This window comes from Oncorhynchus kisutch, linkage group LG2 (assembly GCF_002021735.2).
Source record: "Oncorhynchus kisutch isolate 150728-3 linkage group LG2, Okis_V2, whole genome shotgun sequence".
Classification (NCBI taxonomy): Eukaryota; Metazoa; Chordata; class Actinopteri; order Salmoniformes; family Salmonidae; genus Oncorhynchus; species Oncorhynchus kisutch.
The window spans coordinates 1,373,421-1,394,988 of NC_034175.2; the positions used below are offsets into that span (position 1 = coordinate 1,373,421).

Sequence of the window (21,568 nt, forward strand, 5' to 3'; positions counted from 1 at the left end):
TATAATTCACTGTATCATAATTCCAGTGGGTCAGAAGTTTACATACACCAAGTTGACTGTGCCTTTAAACAGCTTGGAAAATTCCAGAAAATGATGTCATGGCTTTAGAAGTTTCTGACAGGCTAATTGACATTGTTTGAGTCAATTGGAGGTGTAACTGTGGATGTATTTCAAGGCCTACCTTCAAACCCAGTGCCTCTTTGCTTGACATCATGGGAAAATTAAAAGAAATCAGCCAAGACCTCAGAAAAACAATTGTAGACTTCCACAAGTCTGGTTCATCCTTGGGAGCAATTTCCAAACGCCTGAAGGTACCACGTTCATCTATACAAACAATAGTACGCAAGTATAAACACCATGGGACCACGCAGCTGTCATACTGCTCAGGAAGGAAGGGAAGTTCTGTCTCCTAGAGATGAACGTACTTTGGTGCTAAACGTGCAAATCAATCCCAGAACAACAACAAAGGACCTTGTGAAAATGCTGGAGGAAACTGGTACAAAAGTATCTATATCAACAGGAAAATTAGTCCTATATTGACATAACCTGAAAGGCCGCTCAGCAAGGAAGAAGCCACTGCTCCAAAAACGCCATAAAAAAACAGACTACGGTTTGCAACTGCACATGGGGACAAAGATCATACTTTTTGAAGAAATGTCCTCTGGTCTGATGAAACAAAAATAGAACTGTTTGGCCATAATGACCATCGTTATGTTTGGTGGAAAAAGGGGGAGGCTTGCAAGCCGAAGAACACCATCCCAACCGTGAAGCACAGGGGTGGCAGCATCATGTTGTGGGGGTTCTTTGCTGCAGGAGGGACTGGTGCACTTCACAAAATAGATGGCTTCATGAGGTAGGAAAATTATGTGGATATATTGAAGAAACATCTCAAGTCAGGAAGTTAAAGCTTGGTCACAAATGGGTCTTCCAAATGGACAATAAACCTCAAGCATACTTCCAAAGTTGTGGCAAAATGGCTTAAGGACAACAAAGTCAAGGTATTGGAGTGGTCATCACAACACCCTGACCTCAATCCTATAGAAAATTTGTGGGCAGAACTGAAAAAGCATGTGCGAGCAAGGAGGCCTACAAACCTGACTCAGTTACACCAGCACTGCCAGGAGGAATGGGCCAAAATTCACCCAACTTATTGTGGGAAGCTTGTGGAAGGCTACCCGAAACGTTTAACCCAAGATAAACAATTTAAAGGCAATGCTACCAAATACTAATTGAGTGTATGTAAACTTCTGACCCACTGGGAATGTGATGAAAGAAATAAAACCTGAAATAAATCATTCTCTCTATTATTCTGACATTTCACATTCTTAAAATAAAGTAGTGATCCTAACTGACCTAAGACAGAGATTTCTTTACAAGGATTAAATGTCAGGAATTGTGAAAAACTGAGTTTAAATGTATTTGGCTAAGGTGTATATAAACTTCCGACTTCAACTGTGATATATAGTTTAACAGAACACAAACACGCACACACACACACACACACACCCTCTCGCTCTCTGTGTCCAGTGCCGAGGTGGCCTCGTCCAACAGCAGGACTTTGGGGTTGCGGAGGATGGCTCTGGCAATGGCTATACGCTGCTTCTGTCCTCCTGACAACTGGGTCCCCTTGTCACCAGCTTGGGTGTCATACTTCTACTCGGGAAGATGGAGGGAAAGAAAGAGGTTATCCTCGTCATCTCACACATGTCATAACTCCTAGGGCTGGTTTTACGGACACAGATTAAGGCCGGGATTCAATTTACGATTGAGCTGATATGCGCAGCATTTCCCATGAACGCGATCTCCGTGAACATCTGGGGAAAATGTATTTGAAAGGCGTATTGTTGGCTGTGTAGTGCTCTATAATGCGCCTTGCATCAAATCCCAGCCTAAAACTAGTCCGGGACTAACAGACGTAGGCCATTTTAAAACTATTTTTAGTCTGGGACTAGGCTTAATCTGTGTGTGAAACCAGCTCATAACTTCTTTCAGTTCTACAGGTGGTAAGACCTCAGAGTGAAAGACAGTTCACCCTTACACAGGGAACAGCACTAAGACGACATTACTCCAGTAATGACCTGCAGTGTTATCTCTGGCACGGCATCTGAGAGAAGCTGATACCACTATCAGTCTGTCTGTGGTTATCTGACCATGCAGCCACTATTAAGGTATTGGTGCTGATGTAGAGATCTCAAGAAACCAAACTTACAAAAGCAGAAGATGCTTACAGTAGTATTAGCAGTAGTAGAAGTAGTAGTAGTAGTAGTAGTAGTATTGGTGACAGTAGTAGTATTAGTGACAGTAGTAGTACAGTAGTATTGGTGACAGTAGTAGCAATAGTAGTAGTGGTATTGGTGACAGTAGTGGTAGTAGTATTGGTGACAGTAGTAGCAATAGTAGTAGTGGTGACAGTAGTAGTAGTAGTAATAGTAGTAGTAGTATTGGTGACAGTAGTAGTAGTAGTAGTAGTAGTATTGGTGACAGTAGTAGTAGTAGTGGTGACAGTAGTAGTAGTAGTGGTGACAGTAGTAGTAGTAGTATTAGTATTAGTATTGGTGACAGTCGTAGTAGTAATAGTAGTATTAGTATTGGTGACAGTAGTCGTAGTAGTGGTGACAGTAGTAGTATTGGTGGTAGTAGTAGTAGTGGTGACCGTAGTAGTATTGGTGGTAATAGTAGTAGTGGTGACAGTAGTAGTAGTAGTATTGGTGACAGTAGTAGTAGTGGTGACAGTAGTCGTATTGGTGGTAGTAGTAGTAGTGGTGACAGTAGTCGTATTGGTGGTAGTAGTAGTATTGGTGACAGTAGTAGTAGTAGTATTGGTGGTAGTAGTAGTAGTGGTGACAGTAGTAGTAGTAGTAGTAGTAGTGGTGACAGTAGTCGTATTGGTGGTAGTAGTACTAGTATTGGTGGTAGTAGTAGTAGTAGTATTGGTGGTAGTAGTAGTAGTGGTGACAGTAGTCGTATTGGTGGTAGTAGTAGTAGTGGTGACAGTAGTAGTAGTAGTAGTGGTGACAGTAGTAGTATTGGTGACAGTAGTAGTAGTAGTGACAGTAGTCGTATTGGTGGTTGTAGTAGTAGTGGTATTGGTGACAGTAGTAGTAGTGGTGACAGTAGTAGTATTGGTGCTAATAGTAGTAGTGGTGACAGTAGTCGTATTGGTGGTAGTAGAAGTGGTGACAGTAGTCGTATTGGTGGTAGTAGTAGAAGTGGTGACAGTAGTAGTAGTAGTGGTGACAGTAGTAGTATTGGTGGTAATAGTAGTAGTGGTGACAGTAGTCCTATTGGTGGTAGTAGTAGTAGTGGTGACAGTAGTCGTATTGGTGGTAATAGTAGTAGTGGTGACAGTGGTAGTAGTAGTGGTGACAGTGGTAGTAGTGGTGACAGTAGTAGTAGTAGTATTGGTGACAGTAGTAGTATTAGTGGTGACAGTAGTAGTATTGGTGGTAATAGTAGTTTTGGTGACAGTAGTAGTATTGGTGGTATTAGTAGTAGTGGTGACAGTAGTAGTAGTAGTAGTGGTGACAGTAGTAGTAGTAGTGGTGACAGTAGTAGTATTGGTAGTAGTAGTGGTGACAGTAGTAGTATTAGTGTGTACCTGAGGCAGGTCGTCTATGAAGCTGTGTATGTTGGCAGCTTTAGCAGCACTCTGGATCTCCTCCATGGTAACTTTGCGTGTGTTGTCTCCGTAGGCGATGTTCTCTGCCAGACTACAGTCAAACAGCACGGGCTCCTGGGATACGATGCCCATCTGGGCCCTCAGCCAATCGATGTTCAGCTTCTTAGCATCACTGTTGTCCAACATCTGAGGAAGAAGAACAGGAGGAAGAGTTAACATCAAAGTTGGATAATCCTCTAGTGTTTGTCATTTTATCAGTGGCCTTAGCAGGGCAATAACCTCCACATGAACACACAACTGCACTTTGAGCAGGATCATAACCCACAAGGTCTCAGTACAGTAGAGCCAGTATAGTAGAGTGTTATGAAGCAACAGTGTCAACATCCTGTCCTGTCAATCAGTAGGAGAATATTTACACAGTCACACAAGGAGACACGTGAGGGCTCTGTTTTCATGTATTTTTGCATATAAAAATTCCAGCAAATATCTCACTGTCTGACTGGTGACAGTGGTCATTAAACACACAGTACATATAGCTTTAATAATCAGTGTGTGTATACATGTGTGTGAAAACATTTGTGTGTGTGGGGGTTGGTTCTTTTATCCTTGTGGGGACCTAAAATCCCCAAAAGTCCCCATAAGGATAGTAAAACAAAAATTGTCCCTCATGGGACATTTCCCACATCCCCATCAGGACAAAGGCTATTTTAAGTTTAGGGGTTAGGTTTAGGGTTACAATTAGTGTTAGGAGTTAGGTTCGGGTTTGGATTATGGTAAGGGTTAGGAGTTAGGGAAAATAGGGTTTTGAATGGAAATTAATTTTAGGTCCCCACGAGGATAGAAGAACATAACGTGTGTGTGTGTGTGTGTGTGTGTGTGTGTACTCACCACTGTTCCCTGTAGTGGGTCGTAGAACCTCTCCAGTAATTGTATGGTCGTACTCTTCCCACAGCCACTGCTGCCCACCAGGGCTAGAGTCTGGCCCTTCTGCACCTTCAGCTCCAGTCCCTGCAGGACAGCAAGGTCTGGACGGGACGGGTAGTTGAACCTCACTCCCTGGAAACGCACGTTACCATCAAAGTGGTCCTGGAGGGAAGAGAGGGGGCAGAAGAACATCTTTTCATGAAATAATCTCCTGGCATGTACTATACAATCACTCCACAACTCTCCACTGTGATAACCACTGGGTGTGATGTGGTGTGTGTGTGTGTGTGTGTGTGTACCGGTATTTCTCCCTCCCGTGAGCAGTTGTCTATGGCAGGTTCTCTGTTGATGAGGAACATAAGGTGAGATGCTGATATCTTGGCTTTGGCATAGTTAGGCGTGAAGGAGTTGGCCTCTCCAACTGCCATGGCTCCGTACAGCACTGCAGAGATCACCCTGGAGAGAGAGAGAGACAGAGAGAACAAGTTACGATCTATCTAACATGTATCTTAAAGGGATAGTTCATGCTGCAGAGATCACCCTGGAGAGAGAGAGACAGAGAACAGGTTACGATCTATCTAACATGTATCTGAAAGGGATAGTTTATACTGCAGAGATCACCCTTTAGAGAGAGAGACAGAGAACAGGTTACGATCTAACATGTATCTTAAAGGGATAGTTCATGCTGCAGAGATCACCCTGGAGAGAGAGAGACAGAGAACAGGTTACGATGTATCTAACATGTATCTTAAAGGGATAGTTCATACTGCAGAGATCACCCTGGAGAGAGAGCGAGACAGAGAACAGGTTATACACTAAAAACAAATGGTTCTATATAGTGCCAAATACATTTTTTTTGGCTTGTAACCATCATGTGACCCAATGGCGTTCCAATTCATCCCAAAGGTGTTCGATGGGGTTGAGGTCAGGGCTCTGTGCAGGCCAGTCAAGTTCTCCCCCACTGTTCTCGACCAACCATTTCTGTATGAACCTCGATTTGTGCACGGGGGCATTGTCATGCTGAAAAAGGAAATGGCCTTCAAACTGTTGCCACAAAGTTGGAAGAACAGAATCTTCTAGAATGTCATTGTATGCTGTAGCGTTAAGATTTCCCTTCACTGGAATTAAGGGGCCTAACCCGAACCATGAAAAACAGCTCCAGGCCATTATTCCTCCTCCACCAAACCTTACAGTTGGCACTATGCATTGGGGCAGGACTGCCAGATGGTGAAGCGTGATTCATCACTCCAGAGAACAATTTTCCACTGCTCAATGGTGGCGAGCTTTACACCACTCCAGCTGACGCTTGGCATTGTGCATGGTGATCTTAGGCTTGTGTGCTGCACGACCATGGAAACCCATTTCATGAAGCTCCCGACGAACAGTTATTGTGCTGACGTTGCTTCCAGAGGCAGTTTGGAACTCGGTAGTGAGTGTTGCAACCGAGGACAAATGATTTTGCAGTTCCACTCGGCGGTTCCGTTCTGTGAGCTTGTGTGGCCTACCACTTCGCGGCAGAGCCGTTGTTGCTCCTAAATGTTTCCACTTTATAATAACAGCACTTACAGTTGACTGGGGCAGCTCAAGCAGGGCAGAAATTTGATGAAATGACTTGTTGGAAAGATGGCCTCCTATGACGGTGCCATGTTGAAAGCCACTGAGCTTTTCAGTAAGGCCGTTCTACAGCCAATGTTTTTCTATTGAGATTGCATGGCCATGTGGTCGATTTTATACACTTGTCAGCAACGGGTGTGGCTAAAATAGCTAAATCCACAAATTTTAAGGTGTGTCCACATACTTTTGTATATATAATGTATCTTAAAGGGATAGTTCACACTGCAGTGATCACCCTGGAGAGAGAGAGAGAGAGAGAGAGAACAGGTTTCTCTCTAACATGTATCTTAAAGGGATAGTTCACCCAAAGTTCAAAATGACATATTGGTTTCCTTACCCTGTAAGCAGTCTATGGACTGGTTTGGTTTTGTTTACCCGGCCACTGTTTCCAAATGGTAACATTTTAGCATTCGTGGCACAAATCCAATGCTAGTCAGTGTTACCGATATTATATTTACGAGCTTCATGTCAAATCAATGTCCATCACCATTTCAAGTCCCCAGGGCACGTCTCTGTACTATGGGAGACTCTGTACTCCCTGACAATCTGAGAGCCGCTACATCAATTGGAGCCTTTAAAATACATTTCTACAGACTATCTTCCTCATAGTCCTAATCTGAAAAGTATTTTAGCACCTAGCCTACTTTTGCTATTCCCTGCCTTGATTCAAATTATTTGCCCATGTAGAGCATTGAGATAACACTCTAATGAAAAGCGATAAATAACTGCATCGAGTTACACAATCAATTTAAGATGCTATGATTTGGACATGAAGCAAAAAATGTGCATTGGTTTTGCGTCACAAATGTGCATTGGTTTTGCGTCACAAATGTGCATTGGTTTTGCGTCACAAATGCTAAAACAGTGTATTAAGCTCGGAAACTATTGTATCAAGCTCACTAAAGTCTAATTTAGGTTCAACTTAAATTATCTTGAAGTCATGCCAGAGTTATTTGAACTTCACATTGAAAGTGAAATAATACAACCGCATGACACTTAAAGGTGCAATATGTAGGAAATCGCTCTGCCATTTCCTGGTTGCTAAAATTCTAATAGTTTGCCTAATTTTAGTTTACGTGACAAAACAAGTAGAAGAGAATCATTGTACAATCTAAACCTCTGTGAAATATATTTTCAATAACCCACAATATGGTATTTTCAGCTGTTAGAAGCTGGTGTAAAAAAAAAAATTAAGTAAATGAAGCAAAAACTAAACTTTAAAAAATGAATGCATAGAAATAGAGAAAATAGAACAGATCTACCGCTTCTTAGACTTGCTTTCAATGAGAATGACAGATCTAGAACTCACATTTCTATGTGAATTTGGTTGGGTCACCCAAAAAGTTGCATATTGCAGCTTTAATGACAGTAGTAACATCTGTTTATGACAGATGTTATGTTGCTGTTATTTATAAACATTTTATTTCACCTTTATTTAACCAGGTAGGCAAGTTGAGAACAAGTTCTCATTTACAATTGCGACCTGGCCAAGATAAAGCAAAGCAGTTCGACACATACAACGACACAGAGTTACACATGGAGTAAAACAAACATACAGTCAATAATACAGTATAAACAAGTCTATATACGATGTGAGCAAATGAGGTGAGATAAGGGAGGTTAAGGCAAAAAAAGGCCATGGTGGCAAAGTAAATACAATATAGCAAGTAAAACACTGGAATGGTAGATTTGCAATGGAAGAATGTGCAAAGTAGAAATAAAAATAATGGGGTGCAAAGGAGCTAAATTAATTAATTAATTAAATACAGTAGGGAAAGAGGTAGTTGGTTGGGCTAAATTATAGGTGGGCTATGTACAGGTGCAGTAATATGTGAGCTGCTCTGACAGTTGGTGCTTAAAGCTAGTGAGGGAGATAAGTGTTTCCAGTTTCAGAGATTTTTGTAGTTCGTTCCAGTCATTGGCAGCAGAGAACTGGAAGGAGAGGCGGCCAAAGAAATAATTGGTTTTGGGGGTGACTAGAGAGATATACCTGCTGGAGCGTGTGCTACAGTTGGGAGATGCTATGGTGACCAGCGAGCTGAGATAAGGGGGGACTTTACCTAGCAGGGTCTTGTAGATGACATGGAGCCAGTGGGTTTGGCGACGAGTATGAAGCGAGGGCCAGCCAACGAGAGCATACAGGTCGCAATGGTGGGTAGTATATGGGGCTTTGGTGAAAAAAAGGATTGCACTGTGATAGACTGCATCCAATTTGTTGAGTATGGTATTGGAGGCTATTTTGTAAATGACATCGCCAAAGTCGAGGATTGGTAGGATGGTCAGTTTTACAAGGGTATGTTTGGCAACATGAGTGAAGGATGCTTTGTTGCGAAATAGAAAGCCAATTCTAGATTTAACTTTGGATTGGAGATGTTTGATATGGGTCTGGAAGGAGAGTTTACAGTCTAACCAGACACCTAAGTATTTGTAGTTGTCCACGTATTCTAAGTCAGAGCCGTCCAGAGTAGTGATGTTGGACAGGCGGGTAGGTGCAGGTAGCGATCGGTTGAAGAGCATGCATTTAGTTTTACTTGTATTTAAGAGCAATTGGAGGCCACGGAAGGAGAGTTGTATGGCATTGAAGCTTGCCTGGAGGGTTGTTAACACAGTGTCCAAAGAAGGGCCGGAAGTATACAGAATGGTGTCGTCTGCGTAGAGGTGGATCAGAGACTCACCAGCAGCAAGAGCGACCTCATTGATGTATACAGAGAAGAGAGTCGGTCCAAGAATTGAACCCTGTGGCACCCCCATAGAGACTGCCAGAGGTCTGGACAGCAGACCCTCCGATTTTACACACTGAACTCTATCAGAGAAGTAGTTGGTGAACCAGGCGGGGCAATCATTTGAGAAACCAAGGCTGTCGAGTCTGCCGATGAGGATGTGGTGATTGACAGAGTCGAAAGCCTTGGCCAGATCAATGAATACGGCTGCACAGTAATCTTTCTTATCGATGGCGGTTAAGATATCGTTTAGGACCTTGAGCGTGGCTGAGGTGCACCCATAACCAGCTCTGAAACCAGATTGCATAGCAGAGAAGGTATGGTGAGATTCGAAATGGTCGGTAATCTGTTTGTTGACTTGGCTTTCGAAGACCTTAGAAAGGCATGGTAGGATAGATATAGGTCTGTAGCAGTTTGGGTCAAGAGTGTCCCCCCTTTGAAGAGGGGGATGACCGCAGATGCTTTCCAATCTTTGGGAATCTCAGACGACACGAAAGAGAGGTTGAACAGGGTAGTAATAGGGGTGGCAACAATTTCGGCAGATAATTTTAGAAAGAAAGGGTCCAGATTGTCTAGCCCGGCTGATTTGTAGGGGTCCAGATTTTGCAGCTCTTTCAGAACATCAGCTGAACGGATTTGGGAGAAGGAGAAATGGGGAAGGCTTGGGCGAGTTGCTGTGGAGGGTGCAGTGCTGTTGACCGGGGTAGGAGTAGCCAGGTGGAAAGCATGGCCAGCCGTAGAAAAATGCTTATTGAAATTCTCAATTATGGTGGATTTATCAGTGGTGACAGTGTTTCCTATCTTCAGTGCAGTGGGCAGCTGGGAGGAGGTGTTCTTATTCTCCATGGACTTTACAGTGTCCCAGAACATTTTTTAGTTAGTGTTGCAGGAAGCACATTTCTGCTTGAAAAAGCTAGCCTTGGCTTTCTAACTGCCTGTGTATAATGGTTTCTAGCTTCCCTGAACAGCTGCATATCACAGGGTCTGTTCGATGCTAATGCAGAACGCCATAGGATGTTTTTGTGTTGGTTAAGGGCAGTCAGGTCTGGGGAGAACCAAGGGCTATATCTGTTCCTGGTTCTAAATTTCTTGAATGGGGCATGTTTATTTAAGATGGTTAGGAAGGCATTTAAAAAAAATATCCAGGCATCCTCTACTGACGAGATGAGATCAATATCCTTCCAGGATACCCCGGCCAGGTCGATTAGAAAGGCCTGCTCGCTGAAGCGTTTCAGGGAGCGTTTTACAGTGATGAGTGGAGGTCGTTTGACCGCTGACCCATTACGGATGCAGGCAATGAGGCAGTGATCGCTGAGATCTTGGTTGAAGACAGGAGAGGTGTATTTAGAGGGCAAGTTGGTTAGGATGATATCTATGAGGGTGCCCGTGTTTAAGGCTTTGAGGAGGTACCTGGTAGGTTCATTGATAATTTGTGTGAGATTGAGGGCATCAAGTTTAGATTGTAGGATGGCTGGGGTGTTAAGCATGTTCCAGTTTAGGTCGCCTAGCAGCACGAGCTCTGAAGATAGATGGGGGGCAATCAGTTCACATATGGTGTCCAGAGCACAGCTGAGGGCAGAGGGTGGTCTATAGCAGGCGGCAACAGTGAGAGACTTGTTTTTAGAGAGGTGGATTTTTAAAAGTAGAAGTTCAAATAGTTTGGGTACAGACCTGGATAGTAGGACAGAACTCTGCAGGCTATCTTTGCAGTAGATTGCAACACCGCCCCCTTTGGCAGTTCTATCTTGTCTGAAAATGTTGTAGTTTGGAATTAACATTTCAGAATTTTTGGTGGTCTTCCTAAGCCAGGATTCAGACACAGCTAGAACATCCGGGTTGGCAGAGTGTGCTAAAGCAGTGAATAGAACAAACTTAGGGAGGAGGCTTCTAATGTTAACATGCATGAAACCAAGGCTATTACGATTACAGAAGTCGTCAAAAGAGAGCGCCTGGGGAATCGGAGTGGAGCTAGGCACTGCAGGGCCTGGATTCACCTCTACATTGCCAGAGGAACAGAGTAGGAGTAGAATAAGGGTGCGGCTAAAAGCAATAAGAATTGGTCGCCTAGAACGTCTGGAACAGAGATTAAAAGGAGGTTTCTTGGGGCGATAAAATAGCATCAAGGTATAATGTACAGACAAAGGTATGGTAGGATGTGAATACAGTGGAGGTAAACCTAGGTATTGAGTGATGAAGAGAGAGATATTGTCTCTAGAAACATCATTGAAACCAGGAGATGTCATTGCATGTGTGGGTGTTGGAACTAATAGGTTGGATAAGGTATAGTGAGCAGGACTAGAGGCTCTACAGTGAAATAAGCCAATAAACACTAACCAGAACAGCAATGGACAAGGCATATTGACATTAAGGAGAGGCATGCTTAGTCGAGTGATCAAAAGGGTCCAGTGAGTGGAGAGGTTGGTTGGGGGTCACTGCGATTTAGACAGCTAGCCAGGCCATCGGTAGGAAGCTAGCATAGGATGGAGGTCTGTTATTAGCCACCTCTTGCGTTCCGTCAGTAGATTAGTGGGGTTCCGTGTGGTAGAGGGGATTAATCCAAATCACACAACAACAACAAAAAAACAATAGATATAGTTATAGAGGCCCAAGAAGAAACATAATAATAATAATAATAAAAATAAATAAATTGTCCGATTGTCTATTCAGATAGCAGCCGATAAGACAGCTAACGGTTAGCAGGCCGCAGATGGGCGTTCAGGTAATGTCGCGACGGAGGAGCCAGCCGGATAACTCCTTCGGGTAGATAACGTCGGCAGTCCAGTTGTGAAGGCCCGGTGGGGCTCCGCGTAGGCAGTAAAACGGGTCCGGATAGGTGACTGCAGCCCAGGAGTGATTGATGGAACTCTTCAGCTGGCTAGCTCCGGAATAATTGATGTTTGCTCCGGAATCGACGAAAGCCGATAGTCACACGGATAGCAGCTAGCTAGCTGTGAGATCCAGGTATGAATGTCCAGAGTTAGCGGTTGAAATCCAGAACATGGAGAGAAAAATTGGTCCGGTATGTTCCGTTCCGAGCCGCGCTGCGCCGTACAAAACTGCCGATAGAGTTTCGAGCTAAAGGATAGCTGATGACCACAAACCGTGGTTAGCTGAATACTAACAATTTGCCAGTAAAGAAGCTAACTAGCTTCTGAACTAGCTTCTGATTAGCTTCTGGGCTAGCTTCTGGCTAGCTTCTGGCTAGCTTCTGGCTAGTTTCTGGCTAGCTCCTGGCTAGTTTCTGGCTAACTTCTTGGAGTTTCTGGCTAGCTTCTTGGAGGATTACAGATTTGAGGTAAATAATACTTTTTTATAAATATAAATTGGTGAGGCGGGTTGCAGGAGAGTGTTTTGAAGATGAGTTTATGGAAAATTTTAAAAATGTATGTGAAAAAAGTTATATATATATACGGGACACGACAAGACGAGGACCAAAGACGTCTGAACTGCTATGCCATCTTGGAAGAGTAGTTATGACAGTGTTATGACTGACTTATGTACACCTTTTCAAATAAAATGTTATCTAAGCCTTTAGTCGTGATATCTACTCTATAACATCCATTTCTATGGGTCACATGTTAGACATGTCATGGCTATATGGCCATTGTTGCTACGGTGATGAGTCCCTAGATCAGCAATGACCTCCAACACACTTCCCAGTTAGGTAATGATTAACCACAACCACCTTTGACCACTGTAATACTGGACATTCCTGTCAGGCCTAGATGAGCTGGGCCGGGGTGTGTTCTACTATACCTGAGCTGTACAATGTACACACACATCCTCCACTACTGTACCTGAGCTGTATTGAACAATGTATACACAAATCGGCACACTACTGTTCCTGTGTCCACCAAGAACCCATATTAGGGAAGCAATTGAGTCGTTCCAACATGGCCTTATAGTCACATAGGAAAAAGCTATAAGGACAGTTGTGAACATGGACAAATGACTGAATTAACCCAATCAAAGGTAGATGCTGTACTCACAGGAAGACATTTTCAAAGGTCATGATGCCTTCCTCTATGAGCCAGGCTCCGAAGCGGAAGCAGCCTGCATAGGCAAAGTAGATCATGGCCTGAGAGAAGGAGAATGTGATGCCATACACATGGGCCTTCTTCTGAGAGTTCCTACAGAGGAAGAGAGAGAGAAAGATTAAAGAGAGGGGTGATTACATAAACAAAAGTCATATAGTACATTTACAAGACTGACACTGTTGACACATTAAAAACACAGCAATGACTAGGACTTTTTATAATGGAAATTGTAAACTTGGTAGCACACGTACTTGTAAGGCACTATGAGGTTCTCCTGGTACAGAGACTCAAACTTCTGCTCTCTGGTGAGAGATGCCACCGTACGGATGTTCTCTATGGCCTCTGTGGCAATCTGACACACACACACTGGTTAGACTCAAGAGAAGAACGTATAGATATTCACTGTTGCAAATTTTGGGAGCTATGAAGAGAGTGAATAAGACGGTGTGTGTGAGTGGTTGTGTACCTTGCCAGCCTGTTCTAGCTCTTTCTTGTCTTTGACAGCGTGACCAGAGAGCATCTTCATCTGTATGCCTCCAGCTACAGCCATGACAGGTACCACACACAGGATGAGAAGAGTCAGCTGCCACCCGTACACAAACGAGATGATCAGACTGGTGCCCAGGTTAGCCACGTTCTGGGCCAGAGTGGCCAAGCGCACTCCTGTAGCCTGGAGAGGGAGGGAGGGTTAGTGTGTGTGTGTGTGTGTTGTGTGTTCATGTGTGTACTTACTACTTACCCCCTGTACTTGTGCTGCGTCTGTAGCCAGTCTAGTGGTGAGAGCTCCAACACTGTTCTTGTGACTGTCATACCAGCCCAACTCCTACAGGAGAACGAAGAGAGTTACATGTTCAAATTGTCTCTATAACCTATTTGAGCCTTTATAAACACTCCATAAGCCCTATAACCTATATAAGACTAAATAAACAGTCTCACCTTTATTAAACACTATATAGGCCTAAATAAACAGTCTCACCTTTATTAAACACTATATAGGCCTAAATAAACACATTTATTAAACACTCTATAAGCCTAAATAAACGCATTTATTAAACACTCTATAAGCCTAAATAAACGCATTTATTAAACACTCTATAAGCCTAAATAAACGCATTTATTAAACACTCTATAAGCCTAAATAAACACATTTATTAAACACCCTATAAGACTAAATAAACACATTTATTAAACACTCTATAAGCCTAAATAAACTGTCTTGCCTGTCTCATCATGGCTTTAAAGGCCATCAGTCTCAGCTTCATGGTCAGAATCTCCCCGGCCTTCCCAAAACAGAATCCCTGGAGAGAAGACAACCACGTATCACAGTCATAGTAAGTAAAACTTCAAGATGCTGTCGATCAATAGAAATACATTAGGGACCACTGACCTGCTGTAGGATAGATACAAACCTAAGCCCCTCCCACATTCTGTCGCTCATTCGTCATATTATTTTTCATTGGGTGAGGTGTGTGCGTACCTGCAGGAACATGGTTATGAAGGAGACGACTCCAATGAGGGCGAACATGATAGAGTATAACGAGGAGCGTTGTCTAACTAGTTCCTGGTCTTGCTCTGCAAACACCTGAAACATGACAACAACACAAACATGATCATCTGAGATGATGCTATTTGATGGAATATGACTAATTCAACTTACAGTAATGACTTGGGAGAAGATGAATAAACTGAAATAAATGAGTAAACATAGAATGATGATATCTGGTATTAACTGATATTTAACATACAGCGATGATTTTAGAGAAGATGACAGCGAAGAGAGGCTGCATGCCCCCGTTGATAGTGGCACAGATCACACCAACCACCATATAGGGCCACTCAGGAAGGTTCAGCTTCAACACCTTCAGAAACGACACAGGAGGAATCTCTTCATCCTGGGATGAGAGAGAGAGATAAAGACAGAGAGAGAGAGAGGAAGGAGAGAGAAAGAGAGAGATAGAGAAAGAAAGGAAGGAGAGAGTGAAGACAGAGAGCAAGAAGAACGAGAGAGAAGACAGAGAGAGAAAGAGAGAAAGGAAGGAGAGAGAAGAGAGTGAGAAAGGAAGGAAAGAGAAGACAGAGAGAGAAAGGAAGGAAGGAGAGAGAAGACAGAGAGAGAAAGAGCGAAAGGAAGGAAAGAGAGAAGACAGAGAGAGAAAAGGAAAGAGAAAAGACAGAGAGAGAAAGGAAGGAGAGAGAGAAGACAGAGAGAGAAAGGAAGGAGAGAGAAGACAGAGAGAGAAAGGAAGGAGAGAGAAGACAGAGAGAGAAAGGAAGGAGAGAGAGACAGAGAGAGAAAATAGAGAAAGGAAGGAGAGAGAGAGAAGAAAAAGAAGAAAGAGAGAAAAGAAGGAGAGAGAGAGAGATCATCAGAAACATTCCAAATGGTACACCAATTATGTCCCACAGTGTGTCCACCACTGATCCTGGATTAAAATGAGAATATCCCTTCCAGTTAGTACCTCTAGCTCCATAGCCTTACCTCTTCTTCCACTTCAGTCTTGTCCTTGTCTCCTTTCTCTGAGCCGATGAAGGATGATCCCTTGGTAGATTTCCTCCTGATGAGGGTGGTCTCTGAGAACGGCATCACTGACGGACTCTTCTCCTCCAGAACCTGCTCCTCCACAGCCTCCTCGCCCTCCTCAGGACTCTTAAACGTCTGGAAGAACACAACAGAATATAATATAGAGTCAAATGTGTGTATTTGTTTGTTATGTGGCGTGTGTGTGACACTGTTTTGATAACGCTGTTACCTAAATGGTGACATAGATGCAAGATGTGTGAAGAGGGTGTGTGTGTGTGTTACCTGCATGGTGACCAGTGTGTGGTAGACTCCTTCTTTTTTCATCAGTTGGCTGTGTGTTCCCAGCTCTACGATCTCTCCCTTCTGGAAGCCTGCGATGACATCAGCATTACGGATAGTAGACAGACGATGGGCCACCACGATGGTAGTACGACCCTGTCTCACCTGGAGGGGGAGGGTGGGAGGGAGGGAGGGAGGGAGGGAGGGAGGGAGGGAGGGAGGGAGGGAGGGAGGGAGGGAGGGAGGGAGGGAGGGAGGGAGGGAGGAGGGAGGGAGGGAGGGAGGGAGGGAGGGAGAGGGAGGGAGGGAGGGAGGTATAGCAATGTTTAGTAGATGTTGATAAACTGGTGCAAAGGGTGTCTGTGTGTGTGTGTTCTCTACCTTGTCCAAAGCAGCCTGTACGATGGTCTCACTCTCGGCGTCGAGGGCTGAGGTAGCCTCATCCAACAAGAGGATCTTGGGGTTGCGTACGAGAGCGCGTGCGATAGCGATCCTCTGTTTCTGTCCTCCACTCATCTGGGTTCCTCTGTCTCCAACTAGAGTCTCAAACTTCTGCTCAACAGAAACAATATTATCAATATACTGAAATCAATCATTATCTAGAATTAGTTATACTACTACCACTACTACTACACAGACAGACAGACAGGCAGGCAGGCAGGCAGACAGACACAGAGACAGACAGAAACATACACAGTAACATACATCAGGTAGTGTCATGATGAAGTCGTAGGCGTTGGCCTCCCTAGCAGCCTGTTCTATCTCCTGATGTGTGACGTCAGGTCGTCCATAGCGGATGTTCTCAGCGATGGTGGTAGCAAACAGGATGGGCTCCTGACTGACAACGCCAATCATCTCTCTCAGGAAGCGCACGTTCAGGGAGCGCACGTCATGACCATCTACACACACCTACAGAACACAGAGGGTATAGTTACAGAACAGAAACTGTGTGTGTGTGTGTGTGTGTGTGTGTGTGTGTGTGCGTGTTCCATGATACTCACTGATCCATCTTGTGGATCATAGAACCGCTGCAGCAGCTGAACGGTGGTGCTTTTCCCACAGCCACTACTGCCTACCAGAGCTATGGTCTGGCCACTACGCACGCTCAGAGACATTCCATTCAACACCTACAAAGAGACACACCGTTTAACATCTACAAACATCTACTGGACATCAACACACACGTAAAGAAGGCAGCACATACTTTGACGCTGGGTCGTGAGGGGTAGGTGAAATGGATGTTGTTAAACTCTATGTTTCCTTTGATGACATCAGGCTTGTGGCCGTGGTCTGAGTAGCTGTTGATGTGGGGTTTCTGAACAGACAAACAACAACAGCAGTGAGACTTAGAACATAAACATGTAGGTGTGAACATTCAAGCAGGTCACCAACTAATACTATTACTGGACACATTTTTTATTTATTTTTTATTTCACCTTTATTTAACCAGGTAGGCTAGTTGAGAACACCTTTATTTAACCAGGTAGGCTAGTTGAGAACACCTTTATTTAACCAGGTAGGCTAGTTGAGAACACCTTTATTTAACCAGGTAGGCTAGTTGAGAACAAGTTCTCATTTGCAACTGCGACCTGGCCAAGATAAAGCATAGCAGTGTGAACAGACAACAACACAGAGTTACACATGGGAGTAAACAGTAAACAGTGAACAGGTCAATAACACAGTAGGAAAAAATAATCTATATACATTGTGTGCAAAAGGCATGAGGAGGTAGGCAATAAATAGGCCATAGGAGTGAATAGTTACAATTTAGAAGATTAACACTGGAGTGATAAATGATCAGATGAACATGTGCAGGTAGAGATATTGGTGTGCAAAAGAACAGCAAAGTAAATAAATAAAAACAGTATGGGGATGAGGTAGGTAAATTGGGTGGGCTATTTACAGCTGCAGCGATTGGTTAGCTGCTCAGATAGCAGATGTTTAAAGTTGGTGAGGGAGATAAAAGTCTCCAACTTCAGCGATTTTTGCAATTCGATCCAGTCGCAGGCAGCAGAGAACTTGAAGGAAAGGCGGCCAAATGAGGTGTTGGCTTTAGGGATGATCAGTGAGATACACCTGCTGGAGCGCGTGCTACGGGTGGGTGTTGCCATCGTGACCAGTAAACTGAGATAAGGTGGAGCTTTACCTAGCATGGACTTGTGGATGACCTGGAGCCAGTGGGTCTGGCGACGAATATGTAGCGAGGGCCAGCCGACTAGAGCATACAGGTCGCAGTGGTGGGTGGTATAAGGTGCTTTAGTAACAAAACGGATGGCACTGTGATAAACTGCATCCAGTTTGCTGAGTAGAGTATTGGAAGCTATTTTGTAGATGACATCGCCGAAGTCGAGGATCGGTAGGATAGTCAGTTTTACTAGGGTAAGTTTGGCGGCGTGAGTGAAGGAGGCTTTGTTGCGAAATAGAAAGCCGACTCTTGATTTGATTTTAGATTGGAGATGTTTGATATGAGTCTGGAAGGAGAGTTTACAGTCTAGCCAGACACCTAGGTACTTATAGATGTCCACATATTCTAGGTCGGAACCATCCAGGGTGGTGATGCTAGTCGGGCGTGCGGGTGCAGGCAGCGAACGGTTGAAAAGCATGCATTTGGTTTTACTAGCATTTAAGAGCAGTTGGAGGCCACGGAAGGAGTGTTGTATGGCATTGAAGCTCGTTTGGAGGTTAGATAGCACAGTGTCCAAGGAAGGGCCAGAAGTATACAGAATGGTGTCGTCTGCATAGAGGTGGATCATGGAATCGCCCGCAGCAAGAGCAACATCATTGATATATACAGAGAAAAGAGTCGGCCCGAGAATTGAACCCTGTGGCACCCCCATAGAGACTGCCAGAGGACTGGACAACATGCCCTCCGATTTGACACACTGAACTCTGTCTGCAAAGTAGTTGGAGAACCAGGCAAGCCAGTCATTAGAAAAACCGAGGCTACTGAGTCTGCTGATAAGAATATGGTGATTGATATGGTGCGTGAGAAGAGTATCCTGGTTCATACAGCAGCATAAACACACACAGACACAGAGGCCTGGTTTATACAGCAGCATAAACATCCCCTTCTGAAGACTCCCTGTATTCCTGACTGCTCAGTGGGGAAAGATGTGTTATTCTACTGTGTGTTAAGCGCTCTATAGAGTCCCAACAGTTTCCCCATTCACACCATAGACATTATATAAGTAGACAGTAATTCCAGCTGGAATTCAAGGCCCCATTCAGAGCAGCCCACAGTTAAAATGGTGGGCCGAATCAGAAAGGATTGATTCTGGTGGGAGTGTGGTGATTGGGGACTGTGCCTCCTGCTCTCTACGCCCCTCCCACCACCCTCCTTCTTTCCATCAGACCTCCCTCCCTCTATGAGTCCCCCGTCTCTCTCTCCCCTCCCTCTATGAGTCCCCCGCCTCTTTCTCCCCTCCCTCTATGAGTCCCCTGCCTCTCTCTCCCCTCTCTCTATGAGTCCCCCGCCTCTCTCTCCCCTCTCTCTGTGAGTCCCCCGCCACTCTCTACCCTTTCTCTATGAGTCCCCCGCCTCTCTCTCCCCTCCCTCTATGAGTCCCCCGCCTCTCTCTCCCCTCCCTCTATGAGTCCCCCGCCGCTCTCTCCCCTCCCTCTATGAGTCCCCCGCCTCTCTCTCCCCTCCCTCTATGAGTCCCCCGCCTCTCTCTCCCCTCCCTCTATGAGTCCCACACTTCTCTCTCCCCTTTGTCTATGAGTCCCCCGCCTCTCTCTCCCCTCTCTCTATGAGTCCCTCACCTCTATGAGTCCCCCGCCTCTCTGTCCCCTCTCTCTATGAGTCCCCCGCCTCTCTCTCCCCTCTCTCTGTGAGTCCCCCGCCACTCTCTACCCTTTCTCTATGAGTCCCCCGCCTCTCTCTCCCCTCCCTCTAGGAGTCCCCTGCCACTCTCTCCCCTCCCTCTATGAGTCCCCCGCCTCTCTCTCCCCTCCCTCTATGAGTCCCCCGCCTCTCTCTCCCCTCCCTCTATGAGTCCCCCACTTCTCTCTCCCCTTTGTCTATGAGTCCCCCGCCTCTCTCTCCCCTCTCTCTATGAGTCCCCCACCTCTATGAGTCCCCCGCCTCTCTCTCCCCTCTCTCTATGAGTCCCCCACCTCTATGAGTCCCCCGCCTCTCTCTCCCCTCCCTCTATGAGTCCCACACTTCTCTCTCCCCTTTGTCTATGAGTCCCCCGCCTCTCTCTCCCCTCTCTCTATGAGTCCCTCACCTCTATGAGTCCCCCGCCTCTCTGTCCCCTCTCTCTATGAGTCCCCCGCCTCTCTCTCCCCTCTCTCTGTGAGTCCCCCGCCACTCTCTACCCTTTCTCTATGAGTCCCCCGCCTCTCTCTCCCCTCCCTCTAGGAGTCCCCTGCCACTCTCTCCCCTCCCTCTATGAGTCCCCCCGCCTCTCTCTCCCCTCCCTCTATGAGTCCCCCGCCTCTCTCTCCCCTCCCTCTATGAGTCCCCCACTTCTCTCTCCCCTTTGTCTATGAGTCCCCCGCCTCTCTCTCCCCTCTCTCTATGAGTCCCCCACCTCTATGAGTCCCCCGCCTCTCTCTCCCCTCTCTCTATGAGTCCCCCACCTCTATGAGTCCCCCGCCTCTCTCTCCCCTCTCTCTATGAGTCCCCGCCTCTCTCTATGAGTCCCCTGCCTCTCTCTCCCCTCCCTCTATGAGTCCCCTGCCACTCTCTCCCCTCCCTCTATGAGTCCCCTGCCACTCTCTCCCCTCCCTCTATGAGTCCCCTGCCTCTCTCTCCCCTCCCTCTATGAGTCCCCCGCCTCTCTCTCACCTCTCTCTATGAGTCCCCTGCCTCTCTCTCCCCTCCCTCTATGAGTCCCCCGCCTCTCTCTCCCCTCTCTCTGTGAGTCCCCCGCCACTCTCTACCCTTTCTCTATGAGTCCCCCGCCTCTCTCTCCCCTCCCTCTAGGAGTCCCCTGCCACTCTCTCCCCTCCCTCTATGAGTCCCCCGCCTCTCTCTCCCCTCCCTCTATGAGTCCCCCGCCTCTCTCTCCCCTCCCTCTATGAGTCCCCCACTTCTCTCTCCCCTTTGTCTATGAGTCCCCCGCCTCTCTCTCCCCTCTCTCTATGAGTCCCCCACCTCTATGAGTCCCCCGCCTCTCTCTCCCCTCTCTCTATGAGTCCCCCACCTCTATGAGTCCCCCGCCTCTCTCTCCCCTCTCTCTATGAGTCCCCGCCTCTCTCTATGAGTCCCCTGCCTCTCTCTCCCCTCCCTCTATGAGTCCCCTGCCACTCTCTCCCCTCCCTCTATGAGTCCCCTGCCACTCTCTCCCCTCCCTCTATGAGTCCCCTGCCTCTCTCTCCCCTCCCTCTATGAGTCCCCCGCCTCTCTCTCACCTCTCTCTATGAGTCCCCTGCCTCTCTCTCCCCTCCCTCTATGAGTCCCCCGCCTCTCTCTCCCCTCTCTCTATGAGTCCCCCGCCTCTCTCTCCCCTCCCTCTATGAGTCCCCCGCCTCTCTCTCACCTCTCTCTATGAGTCCCCTGCCTCTCTCTCCCCTCCCTCTATGAGTCCCCTGCCTCTCTCTCCCCTCCCTCTATGAGTCCCCCGCCTCTCTCTGCCCTCCCTCTATGAGTCCCCCGCCTCTCTCTCCCCTCTCTCTATGAGTCCCCTGCCTCTCTCTCCCCTCTCTCTATGAGTCCTCCGCCTCTCTCTCCCCTTTCTCGATGAGTCCCCCACTTCTCTCTCCCCTCTCTCGATGAGCCCCCCACTTCTCTCTCCCCTCTCAGAGGGACAATAGGAGGAAGAGTGTTAGCCAGAGGGCAGGTTTATCTACGTGTTAGTTTAGCCCTGTTTATTTACACAAGTTTTCGTGTTACAGAGCATGAACAGTA

The 21,568-nt window shown here is 46.1% G+C and overlaps 1 protein-coding gene across 1 annotated transcript in view; it reads right to left on the reverse strand.

Moving 5' to 3' along the window:
• LOC109887961 (ATP-dependent translocase ABCB1) overlaps window positions 1-21,568 on the reverse strand; it is a 34,812-nt gene that overhangs the window by 2,530 nt on the left and 10,714 nt on the right. Inside the window, 17 exon segments of the mRNA XM_031836888.1 lie at window positions 1,507-1,653; window positions 3,599-3,805; window positions 4,508-4,705; window positions 4,843-4,999; window positions 12,867-13,007; window positions 13,166-13,266; window positions 13,381-13,584; window positions 13,654-13,737; window positions 14,135-14,212; window positions 14,392-14,496; window positions 14,660-14,806; window positions 15,394-15,570; window positions 15,718-15,879; window positions 16,096-16,266; window positions 16,420-16,623; window positions 16,716-16,841; window positions 16,919-17,029. Of these exon segments, the coding sequence (XP_031692748.1) occupies window positions 1,507-1,653; window positions 3,599-3,805; window positions 4,508-4,705; window positions 4,843-4,999; window positions 12,867-13,007; window positions 13,166-13,266; window positions 13,381-13,584; window positions 13,654-13,737; window positions 14,135-14,212; window positions 14,392-14,496; window positions 14,660-14,806; window positions 15,394-15,570; window positions 15,718-15,879; window positions 16,096-16,266; window positions 16,420-16,623; window positions 16,716-16,841; window positions 16,919-17,029 (2,520 nt within the window).